The sequence below is a fragment of the Scyliorhinus canicula genome, chromosome 13 (assembly GCF_902713615.1).
Source record: "Scyliorhinus canicula chromosome 13, sScyCan1.1, whole genome shotgun sequence".
In the NCBI taxonomy this organism is placed as follows: Eukaryota; Metazoa; Chordata; class Chondrichthyes; order Carcharhiniformes; family Scyliorhinidae; genus Scyliorhinus; species Scyliorhinus canicula.
Window position 1 is genome coordinate 81,756,604 of NC_052158.1, and position 19,872 is coordinate 81,776,475.

The 19,872-nt window shown below is 44.7% G+C and overlaps 1 protein-coding gene across 6 annotated transcripts in view; it reads right to left on the minus strand.

The window, feature by feature from the left end:
- Positions 1-19,872, minus strand: part of gigyf2 (GRB10 interacting GYF protein 2) — a 230,498-nt gene that overhangs the window by 121,481 nt on the left and 89,145 nt on the right. For 4 of the 6 annotated variants that reach the window (XM_038816236.1, XM_038816240.1, XM_038816235.1 and 1 more), the window contains one exon: positions 11,995-12,174. The exons of 1 other annotated variant lie outside the window; for it this stretch is intronic. In XM_038816236.1, coding sequence (XP_038672164.1) covers positions 11,995-12,174 — 180 coding nt within the window. The remainder of the gene's footprint in view (positions 1-11,994; positions 12,175-19,872) is intronic. One more of the 6 variants, XM_038816239.1, reaches the window with a different exon arrangement.

Here is a 19,872-nt window from a genome sequence, read left to right on the forward strand (position 1 = left end):
AGAGGGAGGGATTCAAATTCCTGGGGCATTGGGACCGGTTCTGGGGGAGGTGGGACCAGTACAAACCGGACGGTCTGCACTTGGGCAGGACTGGAACCGATGTCCTAGGGGGGGTGTTTTCTAGAGCTGTTGGGGAGGGTTTAAACTAATGTGGCAGGGGGATGGGAACCGATGCAGGAAGTTGGAAGGTAGTAAAACAGGGACAGAAACAAAAGGAAGGAAGGGGAAAAGTGCAAGGCAGAGAAGACATAGTCAGAAATCCATGAGGGCGACAGTACAAGGTACAGTGACTGAGGGGAGCACAGTGAATAGGCCCAGTAATAACAAAAGGAATAAAACTGGAAATGTTAAGATTCAAAACAGAGGTAAAAAAAACCAACATAAGTGTACTTTACCTGAATGCTCGTAGTATTCGGAATAAAGTAAATGAGTTGGTGGCACAAATCATCGTAAATGACTATGATTTAGTGGCCATTACTGAAACATGGTTAAAGGATGGTCATGACTGGGAGTTAAATATCCGAGGGTATCAAACTATTCGGAAGGACAGAGTGGATGGTAAGGAAGGTGGTGTTGCTCTGTTATTTAAGGATGACATCCGGGCAATAGTAAGGGATGACATCGGTGCTATGGAGGATAAGGTTGAATCCATTTGGGTGGAAATCAGGAACAGTAAGGCGAAAAAGTCACTGATAGGAGTAGTCTATCGGCCACCAAATAGTAACGAGATGGTGGGGCAGGCAATAAACAAAGAAATAACTGATGCATGTAGAAATGGTACAGCAGTTATCATGGGGGATTTTAATCTACATGTCGATTGGTTTAACCAGGTCGGTCAAGGCAACCGTGAGGAAGAGTTTATAGAATGTATCCGCGATAGTTTCCTAGAACAGTATGTAATGGAACCTACGAGGGAACAAGCGGTCCTAGATCTTGTCCTGTGTAATGAGACAGGATTGATTCATGATCTCATAGTTAGGGATCCTCTCGGAAGGAGCGATCACAATATGGTGGAATTTAAAATACAGATGGAGGGTGAGAAAGTAAAATCAAATACTAGTGTTTTGTGTTTAAACAAAGGAGATTACAAGGGGATGAGAGAAGAACTAGCTAAGGTAGACTGGGAGCTAAGACTTTATGGTGGAACAGTTGAGGAACAGTGGAGAACCTTCCAAGCGATTTTTCACAGTGCTCAGCAAAGGTTTATACCAACAAAAAGGAAGGACGGAAGAAAGAGGGAAAATCGACCGTGGATATCTAAGGAAATAAGGGAGAGTATCAAATTGAAGGAAAAGGCATATAAAGTGGCAAAGATTGCTGGGAGATTAGAGGACTGGGAAATCTTTAGGGGGCAACAGAAAGCTACTAAAAAAGCTATAAAGAAGAGTAAGAGAGAGTATGAGAATAAACTTGCTCAGAATATAAAAACAGACAGTAAAAGTTTTTACAAAAAGACAAAAAAGAGTGGCTAAGGTAAATATTGGTCCTTTAGAGGATGAGAAGGGAGTTTTAATAATGGGAAATGAGGAAATGGCTGAGGAACTGAACAGGTTTTTTGGGTCGGTCTTCACAGTGGAAGACACAAATAACATGCCAGCGACTGATAGAAATGAGGCTATGACAGGTGAGGACCTTGAGAGGATTGTTATCACTAAGGAGGGAGTGATGGGCAAGCTAATGGGGCTAAAGGTAGACAAGTCTCCTGGCCCTGATGGAATGCATCCCAGAGTGCTAAAAGAGATGGCTAGGGAAATTGCAGATGCACTAGTGATAATTTATCGAAATTCACTAGACTCTGGGGTGGTCCCGGTGGATTGGAAATTAGCAAACGTGACGCCACTGTTTAAAAAAGGAGGTAGGCAGAAAGCAGGAAATTATAGGCCAGTGAGCTTAACTTCGGTAATAGGGAAGATGCTGGAATCTATCATCAAGGAAGAAATTGCGAGGCATCTGGATAGAAATTGTCCCATTGGGCAGACGCAGCATGGGTTCGTAAAAGGCAGGTCATGCCTAACTAATTTAGTGGAATTTTTTGAGGACATTACCAGTGCAGTAGATAACGGGGAGCCGATGGATGTGGTATATCTGGATTTCCAGAAAGCCTTTGACAAGGTGCCACACAAAAGGTTGCTGCATAAGATAAAGATGCATGGCATTAAGGGTAAAGTAGTAGCATGGATAGAGGATTGGTTAATTAATAGAAAGCAAAGAGTTGGGATAAATGGGTGTTTCTCTGGTTGGCAATCAGTAGCTAGTGGTGTCCCTCAGGGATCCGTGTTTGGCCCACAATTGTTCACAATTTACATAGATGATTTGGAGTTGGGGACCAAGGGCAATGTGTCCAAGTTTGCAGATGACACTAAGATGAGTGGTAAAGCGAAAAGTGCAGAGGATACTGGAAGTCTGCAGAGGGATTTGGATAGGTTAAGTGAATGGGCTCGGGTCTGGCAGATGGAATACAATGTTGACAAATGTGAGGTTATCCATTTTGGTAGGAATAACAGCAAACGGGATTATTATTTAAACGATAAAATATTAAAGCATGCCGCTGTTCAGAGAGACTTGGGTGTGCTAGTGCATGAGTCACAGAAGGTTGGTTTACAAGTGCAACAGGTGATTAAGAAGGCAAATGGAATTTTGTCCTTCATTGCTAGAGGGGTGGAGTTTAAGACTAGGGAGGTTATGTTGCAATTGTATAAAAGTGTTAGTGCGGCCACACCTGGAGTATTGTGTTCAGTTTTGGTCTCCTTACTTGAGAAAGGACGTACTGGCGCTGGAGGGTGTGCAGAGGAGATTCACTAGGTTAATCCCAGAACTGAAGGGGCTGGATTATGAGGAGAGGTTGAGTAGACTGGGACTGTACTCGTTGGAATTTAGAAGGATGAGGGGGAATCTTATAGAAACATTTAAAATTATGAAGGGAATAGATAGGATAGATGTTTCCACTGGCGGGTGACAGCAGAACTAGGGGACATAGCCTCAAAATAAGGGGAAGTAGATTTAGGACTGAGTTTAGGAGGAACTTCTTCACCCAAAGGGTTGTGAATCTATGGAATTCCTTGCCCAGTGAAGCAGTTGAGGCTCCTTCATTACATGTTTTTAAGGTAAAGATAGATAGTTTTTTGAAGAATAAAGGAATTAAGGGTTATGTTCGGGCCGGAAAGTGGAGCTGAGTCCACAAAAGATCAGCCATGATCTAGTTGAATGGCGGAGCAGGCTCGAGGGGCCAGATGGCCTACTCCTGCTCCTAGTTCTTATTGGTTCTTTGATCAGTATTCGGGTTTGAACCTTGTGACGGTATGCTGGCGACTCTAGAGCAAACATAATTAGGATCAAGGAAGGCGACCATATTGACTGCCATATTTATAACCAGATAAATATAGCAACATTTACTGGCGACATCTGATGGGACTCGACCTAGAAGTTGCCTAGTCACTCCGAGAGTACCCAAATTTGAATTGGAATCCAATTAGAAAAGAAAACCACGTAAGACCAATATTGTTCAAACCATTAAAATTCGGAAGTGTGTTACTTGCATGCGTACTAACAGGGATATAAGGTAAAACTGAGAGATTTTGTTGTGTAAAACTGTCGGGAGTTTTGTAGGCCGGAAAATATCGTAAGCCGTACCAGTGTCTACATCACCACTTTATCACTCCCTGTTCCAAATTCAGTAGAGACCCCAGAGATAGCGAGAAAAATGGCAATGAAGGCAATGGAACGCCTTATGAACCCCCAGGAATTTGAGGTCGCAGCGACCAGTAGAGTAGGACAATGTCACGTATGGGAAGAGGAAATCAGAAAGTACCTCAAAGGGAAAGGATGGCCCCTTTGGAGCGGGTTCTGCGTGAATGATGTAACAGGTCCCGAAAGTATAGGGCATACTTGGTGGGAGAACCTGACAGAGATTCATAATGAGAGCTTAGGGAAAGCTCGCAATCCGATGGCAATCGTGTCCTGCTTAGCACAATTGCGAGGCACAGAGGAGGTCGTTAGGACGCTCCATAGAGAGACTGAGGAGAGAGACAAGAGTAGTGAAGGAGATGTGAGTGAGTATATGAGAGAGAGAACAGGGAACTGAGAGAGCAGTTAGCGGCGAGGGACAAAGAGGTGGCTGATGCCAAGCGGGCACACCAATCTTGTCTCGCCCATTTGAGCAGTTTTCAGTCCCAATATGACAAAGCCTACCAAGACACGCAACGCACGGTCTTGGTAAGACTGGAAACAGAACAACAAGTTGAGCAGTTACAAAAACAGTGTAACGATTTAAGAACAGCCCTACGAGCATTCCACACTTCCACGACGGAGCAACGGCAGAGCTCAGTAGATCACGCAAAGTGCCAGAAGCAAATTGCAGAACTGCAATCTCTACTTTCTGTTTAGAATGGGTTCCAGAGCACGTTTGGACCCCAATTAGACCAAGAAAACGGCCCCGACTGGCAGGAGTTAAACGAGACTGCCCATAGATATGTACATGGCACATGTACACAGGAAAAACACCAGAAACGAAAAGCACCCCAACCCCCGACTGCACAGGCAGAACACACCCCTATGAACCCTGTAACCACACAGCGCAGGGCCACACCAGACAGACACAGAATTCCTATACACCACCCCATTAACCGTCACTCAATTAAGGGACGTGTGTGAGAAGATTACACCATTCCTACCCACATCGGACTCCCACCAGTTCTTTGCAAGAGTAAAACAGCAGGCGATCATGTACGGCCTGGATGAAAGAGAGCAAGTGAAGCTCACAGTTTTAAGCCTCGACCCTTCAGTCGTGGCAGCCCTTCCCAACCCACAAAATGTAGGAGGAGGCACACTCTAAGAAATGCACATAGCAATGCTGGATGCCATCGGCTATAACAAAGGAGACCCCGTAGAAGGCCTAAACAAGTGCAGGCAGAAGACAGAGCACCCTACAGCGTTTGCTGGACGCTTGTGGATACATTTTACTGCGGTGTTTGGAGAGTTAGCACGCGCCCATTTGTCCCCAGATATTATGGCCAAATGGACTCGGATCCTTGTCTCTCATGCGACAGAGGCAGGACAGAGAGCTAGTGCAAATTACGACCCCTCAGACGAGGCCCACATTGAGAAATGGGTTTTGAAAAGATTGTCCTGCGCTTGGGAGCATTCCATCCAAGGTAAATCAGCGTATGGTAAAGCAGATGAAGAGCAGGCAGGCATGCATCCAGTTAGGACGCACCAGAACTCCGCATGGGTAATTGAGGGAAGAAATTGGGCAGCAGGGTAGCATGGTGGTTAGCATAAATGCTTCACAGCTCCAGGGTCCCAGGTTCGATTCCCGGCTGGGTCACTGTCTGTGTGGAGTCTGCACGTCCTCCCCCTGTGGCCGTGGGTTTCCTCCGGGTGCTCCGGTTTCCTCCCACAGTCCAAAGATGTGCGGGTTAGGTGGATTGGCCATGCTAAATTGCCCGTAGTATCCTACAAAAAGTAAGGTTAAGGGGGGTTGTTGGGTTACGGGTATAGGGTGGATACGTGGGTTTGAGTAGGGTGATCATGGCTCGGCACAACATTGAGGGCCGAAGGGCCTGTTCTGTGCTGTACTGTTCTATGTTCTATGTTCTAAATGGCCCACAGCAGACCAAATCCCAGGAGTGGTATAATTGCGACCAATTAGGACACTTCGCACAAGAGTGCAATGCGCCCCAGAAGCAGCAGAGAAACCAGCAGACAGGCACCCTAAATAAGAATAGGGCAAAGCTAATTCACAGTGTTAGCGTCTGTTCTGGTACCCCAGATATGAACGGTACCGATTGACGGTGTTCGGACTCCCCAACTTGGGTCTGCGACACCCTTTGGGACAAGTCCGGGAGACCGGTAGCGACAGGCACAGTCCGGGGACACCCCGTAGAATTTCTTTGGGACACAGGAGGGTCCCGTACCACGATAAATTCCTCCACAATGTTTCAGCGAGACACATGGCCCACCATGGACACCATTACTCTCAGCGGTTTTATAAGGCACTTAGAGCAGGGACACATCACAGCCCCTGTAGACATTCAGATAGGAAACATTAAAACCAAACACCCCGTAGTTCTGGTCGACCTACCCCAGACAGCCGAACACATTTGAGGTATTGATTTTGTGAGCTCCCACAATTTATCATTCGATCCGGTAAACAAATGTGTGTGGAGAATGGCAAAGGCAGCACGAGTCCCCGCCACGCTTACAGTTGGAGACTATGAAAATAGGATTAGCGCAGTAGACCTCTGGTTCGACCCTCGAGCCATTAGTCAAGACAAACAAGTTAGGGAAGTCCTGCAGCGACACAAAGCAGCATTTGCACAGCACAAATACCGCTGTGGCAAGATCGCTGGCTTGGTGAACATTACAGGTCCCGACTCCAGATCCCAAAAGCAGTACGGTTTTCCCCAAGAAGCAGAGGGAAAAATCTCAAAAGTTATACAGAGTCTGCTTGATCAAGGCGTACTCCGATCAGTAGCCTCCACGATCGTCAAATTACCCCTGCCCCATAACGTCACAGCCCTCCGGTCATTTCTAGGACTGGTTGGCTACTGTAGAAACCAACGACAATTTTGGCACAAAGGCAGCGCCCCTATCCGACCTTCTCAAGAAGCAAGCACCTTGGGAATGGCTTCCACAGCACACGGATGCCGCGGATGCATTAAAAAGAGCCCTCAGCACAGCCTCCGGGTTACAGGTCCCAGATCCACTCTCCCCACACGCAATTGAAGTTGCAAGCACCGACCAAACCCTTTTCGCCGTTCTCCTCCAAGAACGACATGATCGTTTAGGCCCTGTGGCATATGCCTCACGTGTATTCGATCCAGTCGAGCAAGGATTCTCTGCCTGTGAAAGGCACCTGCTCGCAGTTTTTTGGGCAGTTCAATACTTCACCTACATTACAGGACTCAACCCCATCACCATTCTAACTGAACACACCCCAACACAACTCCTACTTGATGGTAGACTTAAGAATGGCAGTCAGCCAAATCCGCGCAGCCCGTTGGACCCTTCTCTTACAGGGACGGGACATAACAGTTAAGAGGACAAAGACCCACACTTTCCTCGCTGATAATTTGCAATATGCAGGCACCCCACGAGTGTGAAATAATAACCACTAGGCACAATACAGGACCCTTTATACCAAAGTCAGCTCCCCCAAAACCAGGTACTACACCCCAGAGACCCCAGCCCACAGACACATGCGCACCCCTTAGAATCTATGTGGATGGCTCCTCAACAGTTTTAAACGGCAAAAGGATTACCGGTTGCGATATTTATGTAAGAGATTTTGTTAAAATTGCCAGAACATTTAGGCTCGCAGGCTGCAGAACTGGCAGCCATAGCGTATATTGTAGAACACCCTGACATATATTCTGACAGTTTATATGTCTATAATAGTTTAACAGAATTCCTACTCCTGTGGGAAAGTAGAGGATTCGTTTCCGCAGACGGAAAACTCCTACCCTCAGCCCCATTACTCCAGCATATTCTGAGGACAGCCAAAGATAGAAAATATGGAATTAATAAAGTCCGTAACCATCATCGTTATTCCCCCCCTGGTAACGTTAAGGCAGACGCCCTAGCAAAGGCAGGTTCCAGACACTGTCACCCGTCACCCCACCCCCCCCCCACCACCGAGAGTGCCCCAGTTGGTCTCACAGACCAACATTCAGGATTTAGCATAGGCCCAAAAAGATGAGAAGCTCAGGGAAGTTTTAAAAGGCAACTTCCCAGCCCCCTATGATAAATACAAAAACACGTTGACAACACATGATGGTGTGATTTTGCAAGAAGGAATTTACGTAGTCCCCAGCCAGGACAGGAATCAGATTATTTGCCAATTCCATGACAACCATGGACATCAAGGCATAGAAGCCACCCTGGCCCACCTCAGACCTCTCTGCTGGTGGCCTGATTTAAAGACTGTTACACATTACATTGAGAATTGCTTGATCTGTGCCCAGAACAATCCAGACAGATACGCAAGAAAAGGTCAGCTTAGTCACATCCACCCCGTTAATGGTCCCTGGACGAATTTGCAAATCGATTATATAGGACCCCTACCCCCCTGCAGGAATGGTTTCAAGTATGTGTTGATGGTAATCGACACTGTCACAAAATGGGTGGACAAACACAGCCAAAACAACAGCTAATATCCTCACTCAGCACATCTTTACAAGATGGGGGCTCCCATTTTACAGGATGAGTGATGAAAAACGTCCTCACAATTTTCGACATAAAACAAAAGTTTCATATTGCATACCACCCCCAATCAAGCGGCATAGTAGAAAGAATGAACAGAACTTTAAAAGCGATCCCAAGAAAAATGGTGCAACAGCACAATAGCACCTGGGACACAGTTCTCCCATTTGCATTAATGTTCATATGAAACACGGTATTCACGTCCACAGGATACGCCTTCATGGGACGCCCCATGAAAGGGACAGAATATTTATTAGGACTGGATTTGGCCAGCCCCGCAGTCACCGCCCTCACCCATGAGAAAGCAGTTCAACATATTATAGAAAACGTATAGGCAGCCCAGCTCGCCGTAGCTGTTAGGCTTGGGACACGCAAGAAGCAAAGCAAAGTTTGCTTTGATAAGACAGTACAGGCCACAGAATTTGTAGTAGGGCAGCAAGTCATGCTAGCCCTATACAACCCCAGTTCATTCCTTTCCCCCAAATTTACCGGACCGTACTCCATCTCTGATAAAGTCAGCCCCTTTGTATACAAAATCACATATCCTAATGGCAAGTCTGCGTGGTTCCACATAAACCAGCTTAAGGCTTATGGCTCGCAGAACAACCATTCACACCACAGCTCGCTCGCAGCAGCAGATGAGCACAGCCCGCCCACAAACGACCTTTTCCTACCCTGCCACAACCTGTCTAGCCTATCCTCAGACACAACTTCGACTCCACCTCTCTCTTCCTCCAACCAGCAGCGATAGCGATAGCGACAGCCCCAGTACACCACGCTACAATTACACCCCTGCACCAGGCCCCACTCCCAGCGACTCCAAACATGATTCCAGGGACCCCTTCGAAATAACATATATTAAAGCCCCTGATCCAGACCCACTGCCCGACGATATGGATTAACCCCTAGCAGCTCCAACCTCAATACAAAATACTGGCACCGAGACAATTCGTTCAGGCTCATCCGGAATGGTGAGATGGACCCCAATTCGCCCCAAACAGCTTTAGCACGACTACTCCAGTCAAGAGTATGGCAACCGGGAGTAGATGACGACTTAGAGTCTGACTCCCACCAAACAAATTCCTTTGCGACTCTGTTCGCTTTAGAGCACTAAAGTGTCCAGATGATGGTAAAAAGGAACCGATGGAGATTTACGGTGTCCTTTCTGATGGAACCTGCACAATTTTGTTATGTTAGTTGGTTGTTTTAAATGTTTGTTACTGTCAATGTTGAATGTTGTTTGTTCACTTCATGTTTTCATGGACCAACACCACCACTCCTTTAACGCCCACTGGCAGTTAAAGGAACAACTTTGTCCGTAGGCAACCGCTCATAACTGCTCTTCTGCTTCGAAGGTAGGAGATAGCATAAATGCAACCCCCATGACGACCACATTCTCACCGTTCTTGTCCGGTCACTCAGGCAGTGGAGTAACGGCACTGGTCCCCGCCCTGCCTGAGGACCCCCTTGTCAGCTATGCTCGGGTAGAGCACATACGGCACTGGTCATCGTCCTACCCGGGGATTCCACCCATTCTTACCCGCCGTGGCCCATATGCACCCCATTTTGGCACTTTTAGTTCAAAACTCTTCTGTTTGTTTATGGCGACGCTTAGGTTGCTTCCAAATGCTATTTACATCCTCGAATACTGGGATGGTAGATCGCACAGGCTGCGAGACGGCTCGCACTGTCAGTTTTTTCTCGGATGTCTTGTTCCAAAGATTTGTTTTTTTTTTAAATGAGGGAGTCACAGATGGTGACCAATTACAACGGGGAATTGGCAATAAAAGGACAGACAGACAGACATACGAGATCTTAAACCAGATAGTAACAGAAATTATGCTTGTGTCCATAGAACCCCGGAACCACAGAAGCCTCAAGAGGAAGAAAGAAGACAAGATGAAGACAACCATCATGCTCTACAGTTGGATCTTAGCGTGATCCCTCCAGTTGCACGTGGGCACTACCCCCCTGACCCCTACCACGCAGGCCGTGAATGTTTCCCACCCCTGCCATACACTGCACCCCGAGACAGTAACCAATACACCGATCTGGTGTGACAAATTCATAACTTGGTATTCCCTATCCTACGCTGTGGAATCACTATTAGTACTTGCGATACTCTGCAGTGTCGTTCAGACCGAAGATTCAGGAAATGGCGGAGGAAAGACTCCCGCACTCCGGTATACACATTCAGATCCCCTATTTTCGGACTTCAACAAACCCCCCAACTCCTTTAAGTGAATTAAAGTGCATCCTTTTTTTTTGTGTGTTTGTTCGTTCTAATAAAAGAAATGTAAAACTCTGTGCTTGACTGCCAAGCCAGAGAGACCTGTGTTGCTGCTATTGTACAGTTTAAAATGTTGTAAATTCTTTTGATTGATTGAGAATAGTTTAGTTAAGGATAGTTAGAGGTTCCTGTTTTTTAATTTTGTAATGCATGCCTGAATCTCATAGCGCCCTGTAGAATTTTATAATAATGAATGTACATAAAGTAATTTAGGTAAAAGTTTCAATTCATAGGGCAGAGTGGTGTAGGGCCTGTCCCTGCTTATGTCCTTGCCCGACTTAGGAGGACAATGAAAAAGATGCAGTAATTTGATCCTTCACTCTTTTCGTTGAGGATCACAAGGACAGAGTGTAGACATCTGGGATGGCCACTTCCAGAATACAAAATGGATGATCGCAATGACTGTCGGGAAATATGGACAATGTTAGGAAAGCAAGCAGGCACAGTGCCTGTATGCATATTGAAATTAACATATTGATGGCCCATCTCTGGGAACAAAGGCAAGACACTCAAGCAGTAACCGATCTAGCTCCAGACACCCCGGCGCCAGTTCCCCAAACCGAAAGCGTAAACAAAGCAAGGCCAACGGCCACCTAGGACATGCCCAGCCATCGGGCCACCCACCCCTTTATTGGTCAAGATCAATACGAGTGATCAAGATACGGCCCAATTAATTGGGGCTAAGTTCAAGGCCCACCCAAAATCGCGCGAAGCCCCTTCGGGTATAAGAAACCCCCGAGAGAGAATCGCTCTCTTGGACTCGGCTCTCGAAGCAGAGACCCGTCCACCAGCTGCACCAGAAGCAAGTACGTCCACGGTCAACGCTCGCTATCAGACGGACGACCTTGGCTGTTCTCCTGTTACCTCTTTGAACACAACAGCCTCAGATCCGAACAACGGCCATTGGTCCTCTGACGGAGTGGGCACCCGAAGTTAAGTATAGGCGTTAGCGTTAGAGATAGTTTAGTTTGGGGTATTTTGTGCATGAGTAGATATTACTATGTGTGTCAATAAATAGTATTGACTTTGAACTAACTAACTGGTGCATTGGTTCTTTGATCAGTATTCGGGTTTGAACCTTGCTGGCGACTCTGGAGCAAACATAATTAGGATCAAGGAAGGCGACCATATTGACTGCCATATTTATAACCAGATAAATATAGCAACAGAACCAAAATAATTAGAATTTTATATTCTGCAGGAAGATAATATCTAACACAGAATAACCAGATTGGTAAATTCAACTTTGGTATAGCACATATAATTCGGATAATTTAGCTACTTCTATCTAGTTTCAATGAAATTATCATAATCATCATCCAGCACCCCCATGTAGTACCTTGAAATCTACTTTTTCATTCATAAAGGTACAGTTTCTTCTGCAGCCATTTCACTAACTTTGATCCCACTGTGCACCCTCTGTATTAATGCATTAAGTACAGCATGGCAGATGCCAGGCAACCCTTCCGCATTAGTTGGTCAAAAAATGCATTCAGTTCCCACACCTGGACTATGAGGCTGCCACCTGTCCCCTTCTCGACGAGGTCCTGCTAAATGCCAACCTCCATCACCATCATCCTCACCATTCTGCTCGTCTCTGCAAACCCGCCAGTTTTCACTCTCTGAACGGGTGAATTCATGCTTCCTCGTTGATGATGATCCCATTTCTTCAAAAGATGGTCTCCCTGAGTACAGAAAGTAAATGCAACACTTAGTGGACTTTATTTAGATGAGATCCCACCCAAATGCAAAACTTAAGTCGACTTTATTTAGATGGGATCCACCTTTACTGATAGGAACTGGCCAATGATGTGCATGACCATAGTTCACCACATAATTAATAGAGAACATCCAAACCAAAATGGGATTTATGTGGTTAATGCAAATCAACGATTAACAAACAGGTCACTCAGTAACAAACACCATTCCCCAATTACAATACTTTGTTACCTACAATGTACTGGAAACAAGCTTCAGTGCCCATAGATAGCTTCTGAATTGCACAGGCTTCACCACTCTGGGTGAATAAATTTCTCATCTCCGTCCTAAATGGTTTACCTCCTGTCTCTAGACTGGACTCCCCTGCCATCACTCTGACTAGTCCTTAGAATTTTACAGGCCACGTGAACCCCCTCATTCTTCTAACTCCAGTAAATATAATCTTAATCGACTCAATCTCTCCTCATATGTCAGTCCTGCCATCGCAGGAAACCATCTGGTAAACCTTTGCTGCGTTCTCTCTATAGCAGGGGTGGGCAAACTTTTCCGTGCAAGGGCCACATTCAGAAATTCACAATTCACAAAGGGCCGCTTAGTATATTAAGTAAAATAATTACTTCACCCGGTTATGATTCTGGGCGCCTCATATAGAACATAGAACAGTACAGCACAGAACAGGCCCTTCGGCCCTCGACGTTGTGCCGAGCAATGATCACCCTACTCAAGTCAACGTATCCACCCTATACCAGTAAGTAACCCAACAGCCCCCCCATTAACCTTAAAAAATTTTTTTTAAAGGTGGGCCGCAGAAATACCTTTGGCGGGCCGCATGCGGCCCGCGGGCCGTAGTTTGCCCACCCCTGCTCTATAGCAAGAGCATCCTTCCTCAGATAAGGAGACCAAAACTGCATATCATTTTACAGGTGTGGCTTCACCAAGGCCCTGTATATAGCAAGACATCCCTGCTCCTGTACACGAACCCTCTTGTTATGAAGGCCAACATATCATTTGCCTTCTTTACCGCCTCCTGCACCTCCACGGTTACTTTCAGTGGCTGCTGTACAAGGACACCTAGGTCTCGTTGCACGTTCCCCTCACTTAATCTATAGCCATTCAGATAATAATTTGCTTTCCCGTTATTGCTACCAAAGTAGATAACCTCACATTTATCCGCATTATCATACACTTGTCAAAATCATACTGAAGCATCTCTGGATATTCACATTATATTGTGAATAGCTGGCGTTTCCTGCGATACCCCACTAGTCAATGCCTGCACTTCGGAAAACGACCCATTTTTTCCTACTCTTCACTTTGTCTGCCACCCAGTTTTCCATCCATTTCAATATACTACCCCCAATCGCATGCCTTAAATCTACACACTTACGTGGAACTTAGTCGAGAGCCTTGTGAAAGTCCAAATAAACCACATCCCCTGGCTCCCCCTCATCAACTGCATTACAGGTTGAGCATCTCTTATCCAAAATGCTTGGAGCTGAGAATGTGCATAAGATTTTGGAATTTTTTCGGATATCGGAATAAAATGTTTAAGGGGGCGAAACAGCCTATTCCTGTTCTTATGAAAACTAATTTCTTGTTCCAGACATTTAACAATATCACTTTTATGCTGCGGCCTGACACATCATAAAAATCCGTAACATGAACTGATAAAATGTTCGGCCCTTTCGATATTCTTAATGCAATAATCAGTGAGTAATATAATTTAATGCACTAATGTCTGGCTTTGATGAGATTTTGGTGCCAAAGCAGCCCTACCTAGGGCGTGTAACCATCTGTAGCATGTTGGGAGCTGTGCATCGACCTTAGAATGTAGAACAGTACAGCGCAGTACAGGCCCTTCGGCCCACAATGTTGTGCCGACCATTTATCCTAATCCACGATCAACCTAACCTACACCCTTTCAATTTACTGCTGTCCATGTGCCTGTCCAAGAGTCGCTTACATGTCCCTAATGACTCTGACTCCACCACCTCTGTTGGCAGTGCATTCCATGGACTGTGTGTCACCACACTCTGTGTAACGAACCTACCTCTGACATCTCCCCTGTATATTCCTCCAATCACCTTAAAATTATGTCCCCCCTCGTGGTAGCATTTCCGCCCTGGGGAAGTGTCTCTGGCTATCCACTCTATCCATGCCTCTCATCACCTTGTACACCTCTATCAAGTCACCTCTCTTCATTCTTCGTTCCAGTGAGAAAAGCCCTAGCTCCCTCAATCTTTCTTCATAAGACATGCCCTCCAGTCAGAGCCTTGTGGGATTTCCCACTCTTAACGGCACCTCGGCACTTGAAAAAAAGTGCAGATTTCAGAGTTTTTCACGTTTCGGATAAGGGATACTCAACTTGTAGTTACATTCCGGTGGATTCGTCCAGCATTTCTCTTTTGTAAATCTATGCTGATTCTGTCTGCTCTTGCCAATTTTCCAAGTGCTCAACTATAATATCTTTGATAATGGATTCTAGCACTTTCCCTACTACTGACATCAGACTGACTGGCCTATAATTTCCTTTTTTTTGCTCTACCTCCCTTTTTAAATAGTGGGTCCTTCTTGTGTTCATTTCCAAATCCTTCAATCTCATTGATTATGGAAATACATTAAGTCGGTTGCCTTGTTCACTAGTCCCAGATTTTGCTCACTGAAGCATTATCAGCAACCTTGTTTCGGAAAAATGTTTTGCAACTGGAAACTGGAGGAATACACCTTTAATGGACATTATTTGCCCTGTTACAGCAAATTATGGCTCATTGCATTCATCAAAACCACAGCATTCAGAGTGGAACAGAACGTTGCTTTCATTATTATTTAAAGTATACTCTTACACTGCACATGGCAACCAAAATGAGCTTGAATAAAAGCAAAATATTGTGCATGCTGCAAATCTGAAATACAAACAGAAAATTTGGATAAACTCAGCGGGTTTAAACTTTTGTTGAAGTGTCATTTGGAATCGAAACGTTGGCCACAATCTACCACATCACGATCGGTGGACGGGATCCAGATTTGCATATTCAAGCACGCAATTAGGCTCACTTGAACATGTTCACACCGGAGTTACACAAGGCGCGGAATCTAACGCCCATGCCCCAGAGACCCCAATCACCCCGAGCACCCTGGCAGTGCCAACGTTCCCGGGTGGCAGTGAGAGTCTTGGTGGTGTCAGATTGGCAGTGCGAAAGTGGAATCTTGCCCGCCGTAGATCGGCCCAGGGGTGCTCTGTCCTTATGAACGGGGTGCGGCAGTGCTAGACAACCCCCTCATTGGCAAGATGGGGTATCCAGAGGCCGTGATGGAAGGGCTCAGAGATCGGGGCGGCATTTAAAATTGGCGCCCGATCTCTTCCTGCACTGGCCCCATGTAATAGCGGGGTCCCTCTCGGTGCCACCACCACTGGGAAACACCCAGCTAAACGCGCCAGACAAGGGCTCTGTTTCAGTTCCATTAAATCGCACCCATTAACTCAGTTCACATACCCTGATTTCTGACTAAATGCTTGTAATGAGGACTAAAGTGCAAGGGTCAAGAACCCAAATTATCAGTGAACGCTTAGCCAGTGACAGAAAACAAACATTTGAGTCTTTTACATTTTAGGCTTGTACACAATGTTTTCTTCAAGTACATACATATTTTTGGTTGAACATAAATGTTCATATAAAGTGCGTTCGGCATAGATTTTACAGCATCTTTTGATTTTTAAAAATCCAAAACTGAACCATTTGTTAAAGCAGCTGTTAATTGTATTACTCAACTTTGGGTGAAGTAGGAAAATTTTTTGAATGAAGATATACCTTGCTTAGATAAGATACCAAAAAGTTAGTAAAGTTAGGATCACAAGGATCAATGGCTATTTAAACAGTTTTAAATCTCTCCTGGCTGTACAGCAGATACTGTTAAAAGCTATGATGCAAGCTGGTTCATACACTAATCCCAAAAATGCAGGTACCAAAATTGAAAGTTATTTATTAAAGATTGAATCTCAATATGTCAGCCACACAAGAGGTCAAATAGAATTCCTGAATTCTGAGCTCTCATCAGTTTCTGTAGCCCAATGCCCAGCCACGTCTTTAATCCTTACAGCTAAGGCGAGTATTTCAGTTTTTTATTGTACAGTTTCCAAATGTGAGAACTGCATGTATTAGGTTTATTCGGCACAAATGTGCACCTTGCAATTTTGATCTAAGCTTCTGGCTAAACAAGTTCACAGCAGCAGGACAGAAACAAATGCAGGGTCAGATAGTCAGAGTTTTGAAAGGCCACTCTGCCATGGGAATCACCCTTACTTTGTCCTCCATCACATTTGCTGTGACTGCAAAGCAGGGAAAGTTGCAGACTTCAGAGAAATACTGGAACTGTTCCAAGGGGACAATAATAGCAACAAAAGCAGATGTGCTCTTAGGCAGTGCCATTAAGTCCCAACAAAATTTTAATTTTGAATACTGTATGGTAAACCTGGCATTGCAGATCAGCCAGAAATTATACCTCACACTAGGTTTTGCTTTCAAAATGTGGATGATCTATTTCTGCTAAGTTTCTGTCTGGTAGTGAAATTTAAAATCCAGTGTCATGTGCAACCAATTAAGGTTACTGCCATAATAACAGGCTACTTACAAGGCTGATCCAGGTCCCTGCTAATCTAAAATCTTCTCAACTTTATGTAGCTTGTGAACAATGCAAGCAAGGGCCTGCGAGTCCTTCACCATTGCTATATTTCAACTATTCACAGTAGCACAGTGGTTAGCACTGTTGCTTCACGACGCCAGGGACCAGGTTCAATTTTCGGCTTGGATCACTGTCTGTGCAGAGTCTGCACGTTCTCCCCAAGTCTGCGAGGGTTTCTTCCATGCGCTCCGGTTTCCTCCCACAAGGCCCGAAAGAAGTGCTTTTTGGGGGAATTGGCCATTCTGATTTCTCCCGTGTACCCGAACCGGTGCTAGATTGTGGTGACTCGGGGATTTTCACAGTAACTTTACTGCAGTGTTAATGCAAGTCTACTTGTGACACTAATAAACATTATTATTAAGTTAGTTGCCGCTGTACTCATAAGAACATGACAATGGGAATGAACCATGCAAGAGGAAGGTGGACAAATATGTGGTATTAATATGAGCAAAGTAGTACTTAAAAGGTTGGTCGCGCACAAGAGTGGAAATTGCACCTGACCCTGGTAGCACACATTCTGGAATGTTAAAGGGTGTCATAGCAGTGCCTCGTAGCACAAATCCTTGGATATGTAAATTGTGCTGAGGACCGGCAAGTTGAGATTGCAGCAATGGGGTCAATTAGGTAGGAATTGACCAGGTAGCTTAACACATGTAGGGTAAACCTCAAGAGGCTACCATGAGATAAAAGTAGAGACATACTTACAACTATTCATATTGTTCATCATGTACACTAAAAAGTAATCTAAATTAGTCATTTATATCATTGCTATTTGTGGGGGCTTGTTATGCCATGGTTCTTACATTACAAAAGTGTGAATAGGTTTTGAAAAGTACTTCAATGGCTGTAAAGTACTTTTGTAGTGTCTTTCAGAACCCCTGGACATTGCAAAGTGCAGGTCCCTTTTCTCTATATTTCTGTAAATACTCCACACAAGCCATGGGCAAATGCTACCATTCTGCTATATGACACCTCATTTGGATTTTCTATTATTAAGTGACCAGGTATCATCTGTCATGTTACATCTGAAACTGCACTTTTACAATCAGATAATGCTTCAGATGCCCCAGCTCCTCACAGCTGAAGCACCAAACGAGATACTGTTCAAACATCTGACGTAACTTATCTCATGAGCTGGACCCAAAATTCCAAACATGTTGGTACCAAATCAAGTTATTCATTAGAGATTGAATCTCAATATGCCAACCACACAAAAACAAGGGGCCAAATAAAATTCCTGATTTCTTAGTTTTTATCTGATTCGGTTAGCCCATTGGCCAGCCAAGGCTTAATTCGTGCAACTAGAAAAATAACTCTTCTGTTTATAACTAGATCCTCTCCAAGTGGCCGAACTGCAGGATATTTTCCAAGCCATCCAGTCAGAAACGGAGAGAGCTTATATCATTGACCCCATTTAAAATTGCACTTTTTAACTTTTCTGCTGGAGCCTTTGTACCTTCCCGTCCTGGCTCCAGTGGTGAGGTGAGTAGGGAGGAGGTCTTGTGGCGAAGTGCACCTGCAGTGAACCCACACCCCATTTCTCATCATGAACTGAAGACTTGCCCCTCAAATTCAGTCTGTAGTTCATTGAGTTTTTACATGTCTCTTTCTATTTTTGCGAGGTTCCCCTCAAACTTTGCACCCTTGACAATGTATTGGGGGAGGGGGGGGGGGGGGTTAAGCACTGTTAGAATAGCTATAAGTGAATCAGTGTAAAAACAATCAGCGTTAAGTACAAGCTAAACTGTCAAATTTGTCTTCACCGCTTTATGGAGGACAATCAGCCCTATAGAACCATTTCTGAAGTATTGGATGCTCTGGGTCAGGTGTAAATCTGCTCTCCGCAGCACTCAGCTGTGAACATTTCAACATTTGCCACTGGGATTGGAAGATCGAGGCAGTCATGTTTTATACAGCACAAATCAGGACCTTGGAGCTTTGATCAATGTTTTGGACACCATGGCAGGATAAAGAAAGAAGACCATTTACGCTATGAGAATATCCCTTACATCATCTTTCCTGGTCTTCGCTATGACCATACAAAGCAGGAAAACAGTCCCTATAAGGAAAATAAAAGCAACAAATAGCAGATGTGCCTTCTTAGTTGTGATGTGATACTTAAGTGGTCAGTAAAGCAGGGGGAAAGTATACATGCAATAAGTTACACGGATATCGATATAAACATTAGATTAACCTCAACAGTTAAGAATTAATTAAAATTCTTGACTCTAGAATATTGTATAGCTTAGTGAGAATTATTATTCTCAACTATTAAATTGGATCTAATCTCAGCTGTATTTGAGCCAGAGTTGTAGCAATTAACTGTCGCCGTGTTGTCTGGTCATAGTTCCCTCTGGGCTGTGTCACTGGAGATGGGCTGGTAATCTTCAGAGCGTTCACAGACCGAGAACAAAACCAAGTGCACAGCCCTCCTGCCTTTGTAGTACATATAGGTATGAAGATGACCAGCCCATCTCCAGTGACATAGCCCAGAGGAAGCGACGATCAGACAGCATGGCAACAGTTAATTGCTGCAACTTTGGCCCAAATTCAGCTGAGATTAGATTCAATTTAATCATTGAGAGTAATACAATTCACTACTGTAAGCTATACAATATTCTACATTCAAGAATTTAATTAATTTTTAACTGTTTAATTTAACAAAGGTTATATAGATATCCACGTAGTTTATTTATTGCATATGCATTGTTCCCTCCCTTCACTGATCACTTACACATGACATCTATTCCAGTTCGTGGGACAAAGCAATCCAGGCTTCTAATTTCTCAACAATATTGCTCCCCAACTGCAGAGAGGCAGGTACAGTTCAATAATAAGGTCAGGAGAGATTCAAGTTTGACAGCTTCCCTGTGTGAGAATCTGAATGCCACAACGCATCACGTTTTAACAAGCATTTTGCTTGAACTTCAGATATGCCATTCATCTAAATGCTATTTAACAAACTGAGTGTATTGTAATAAATG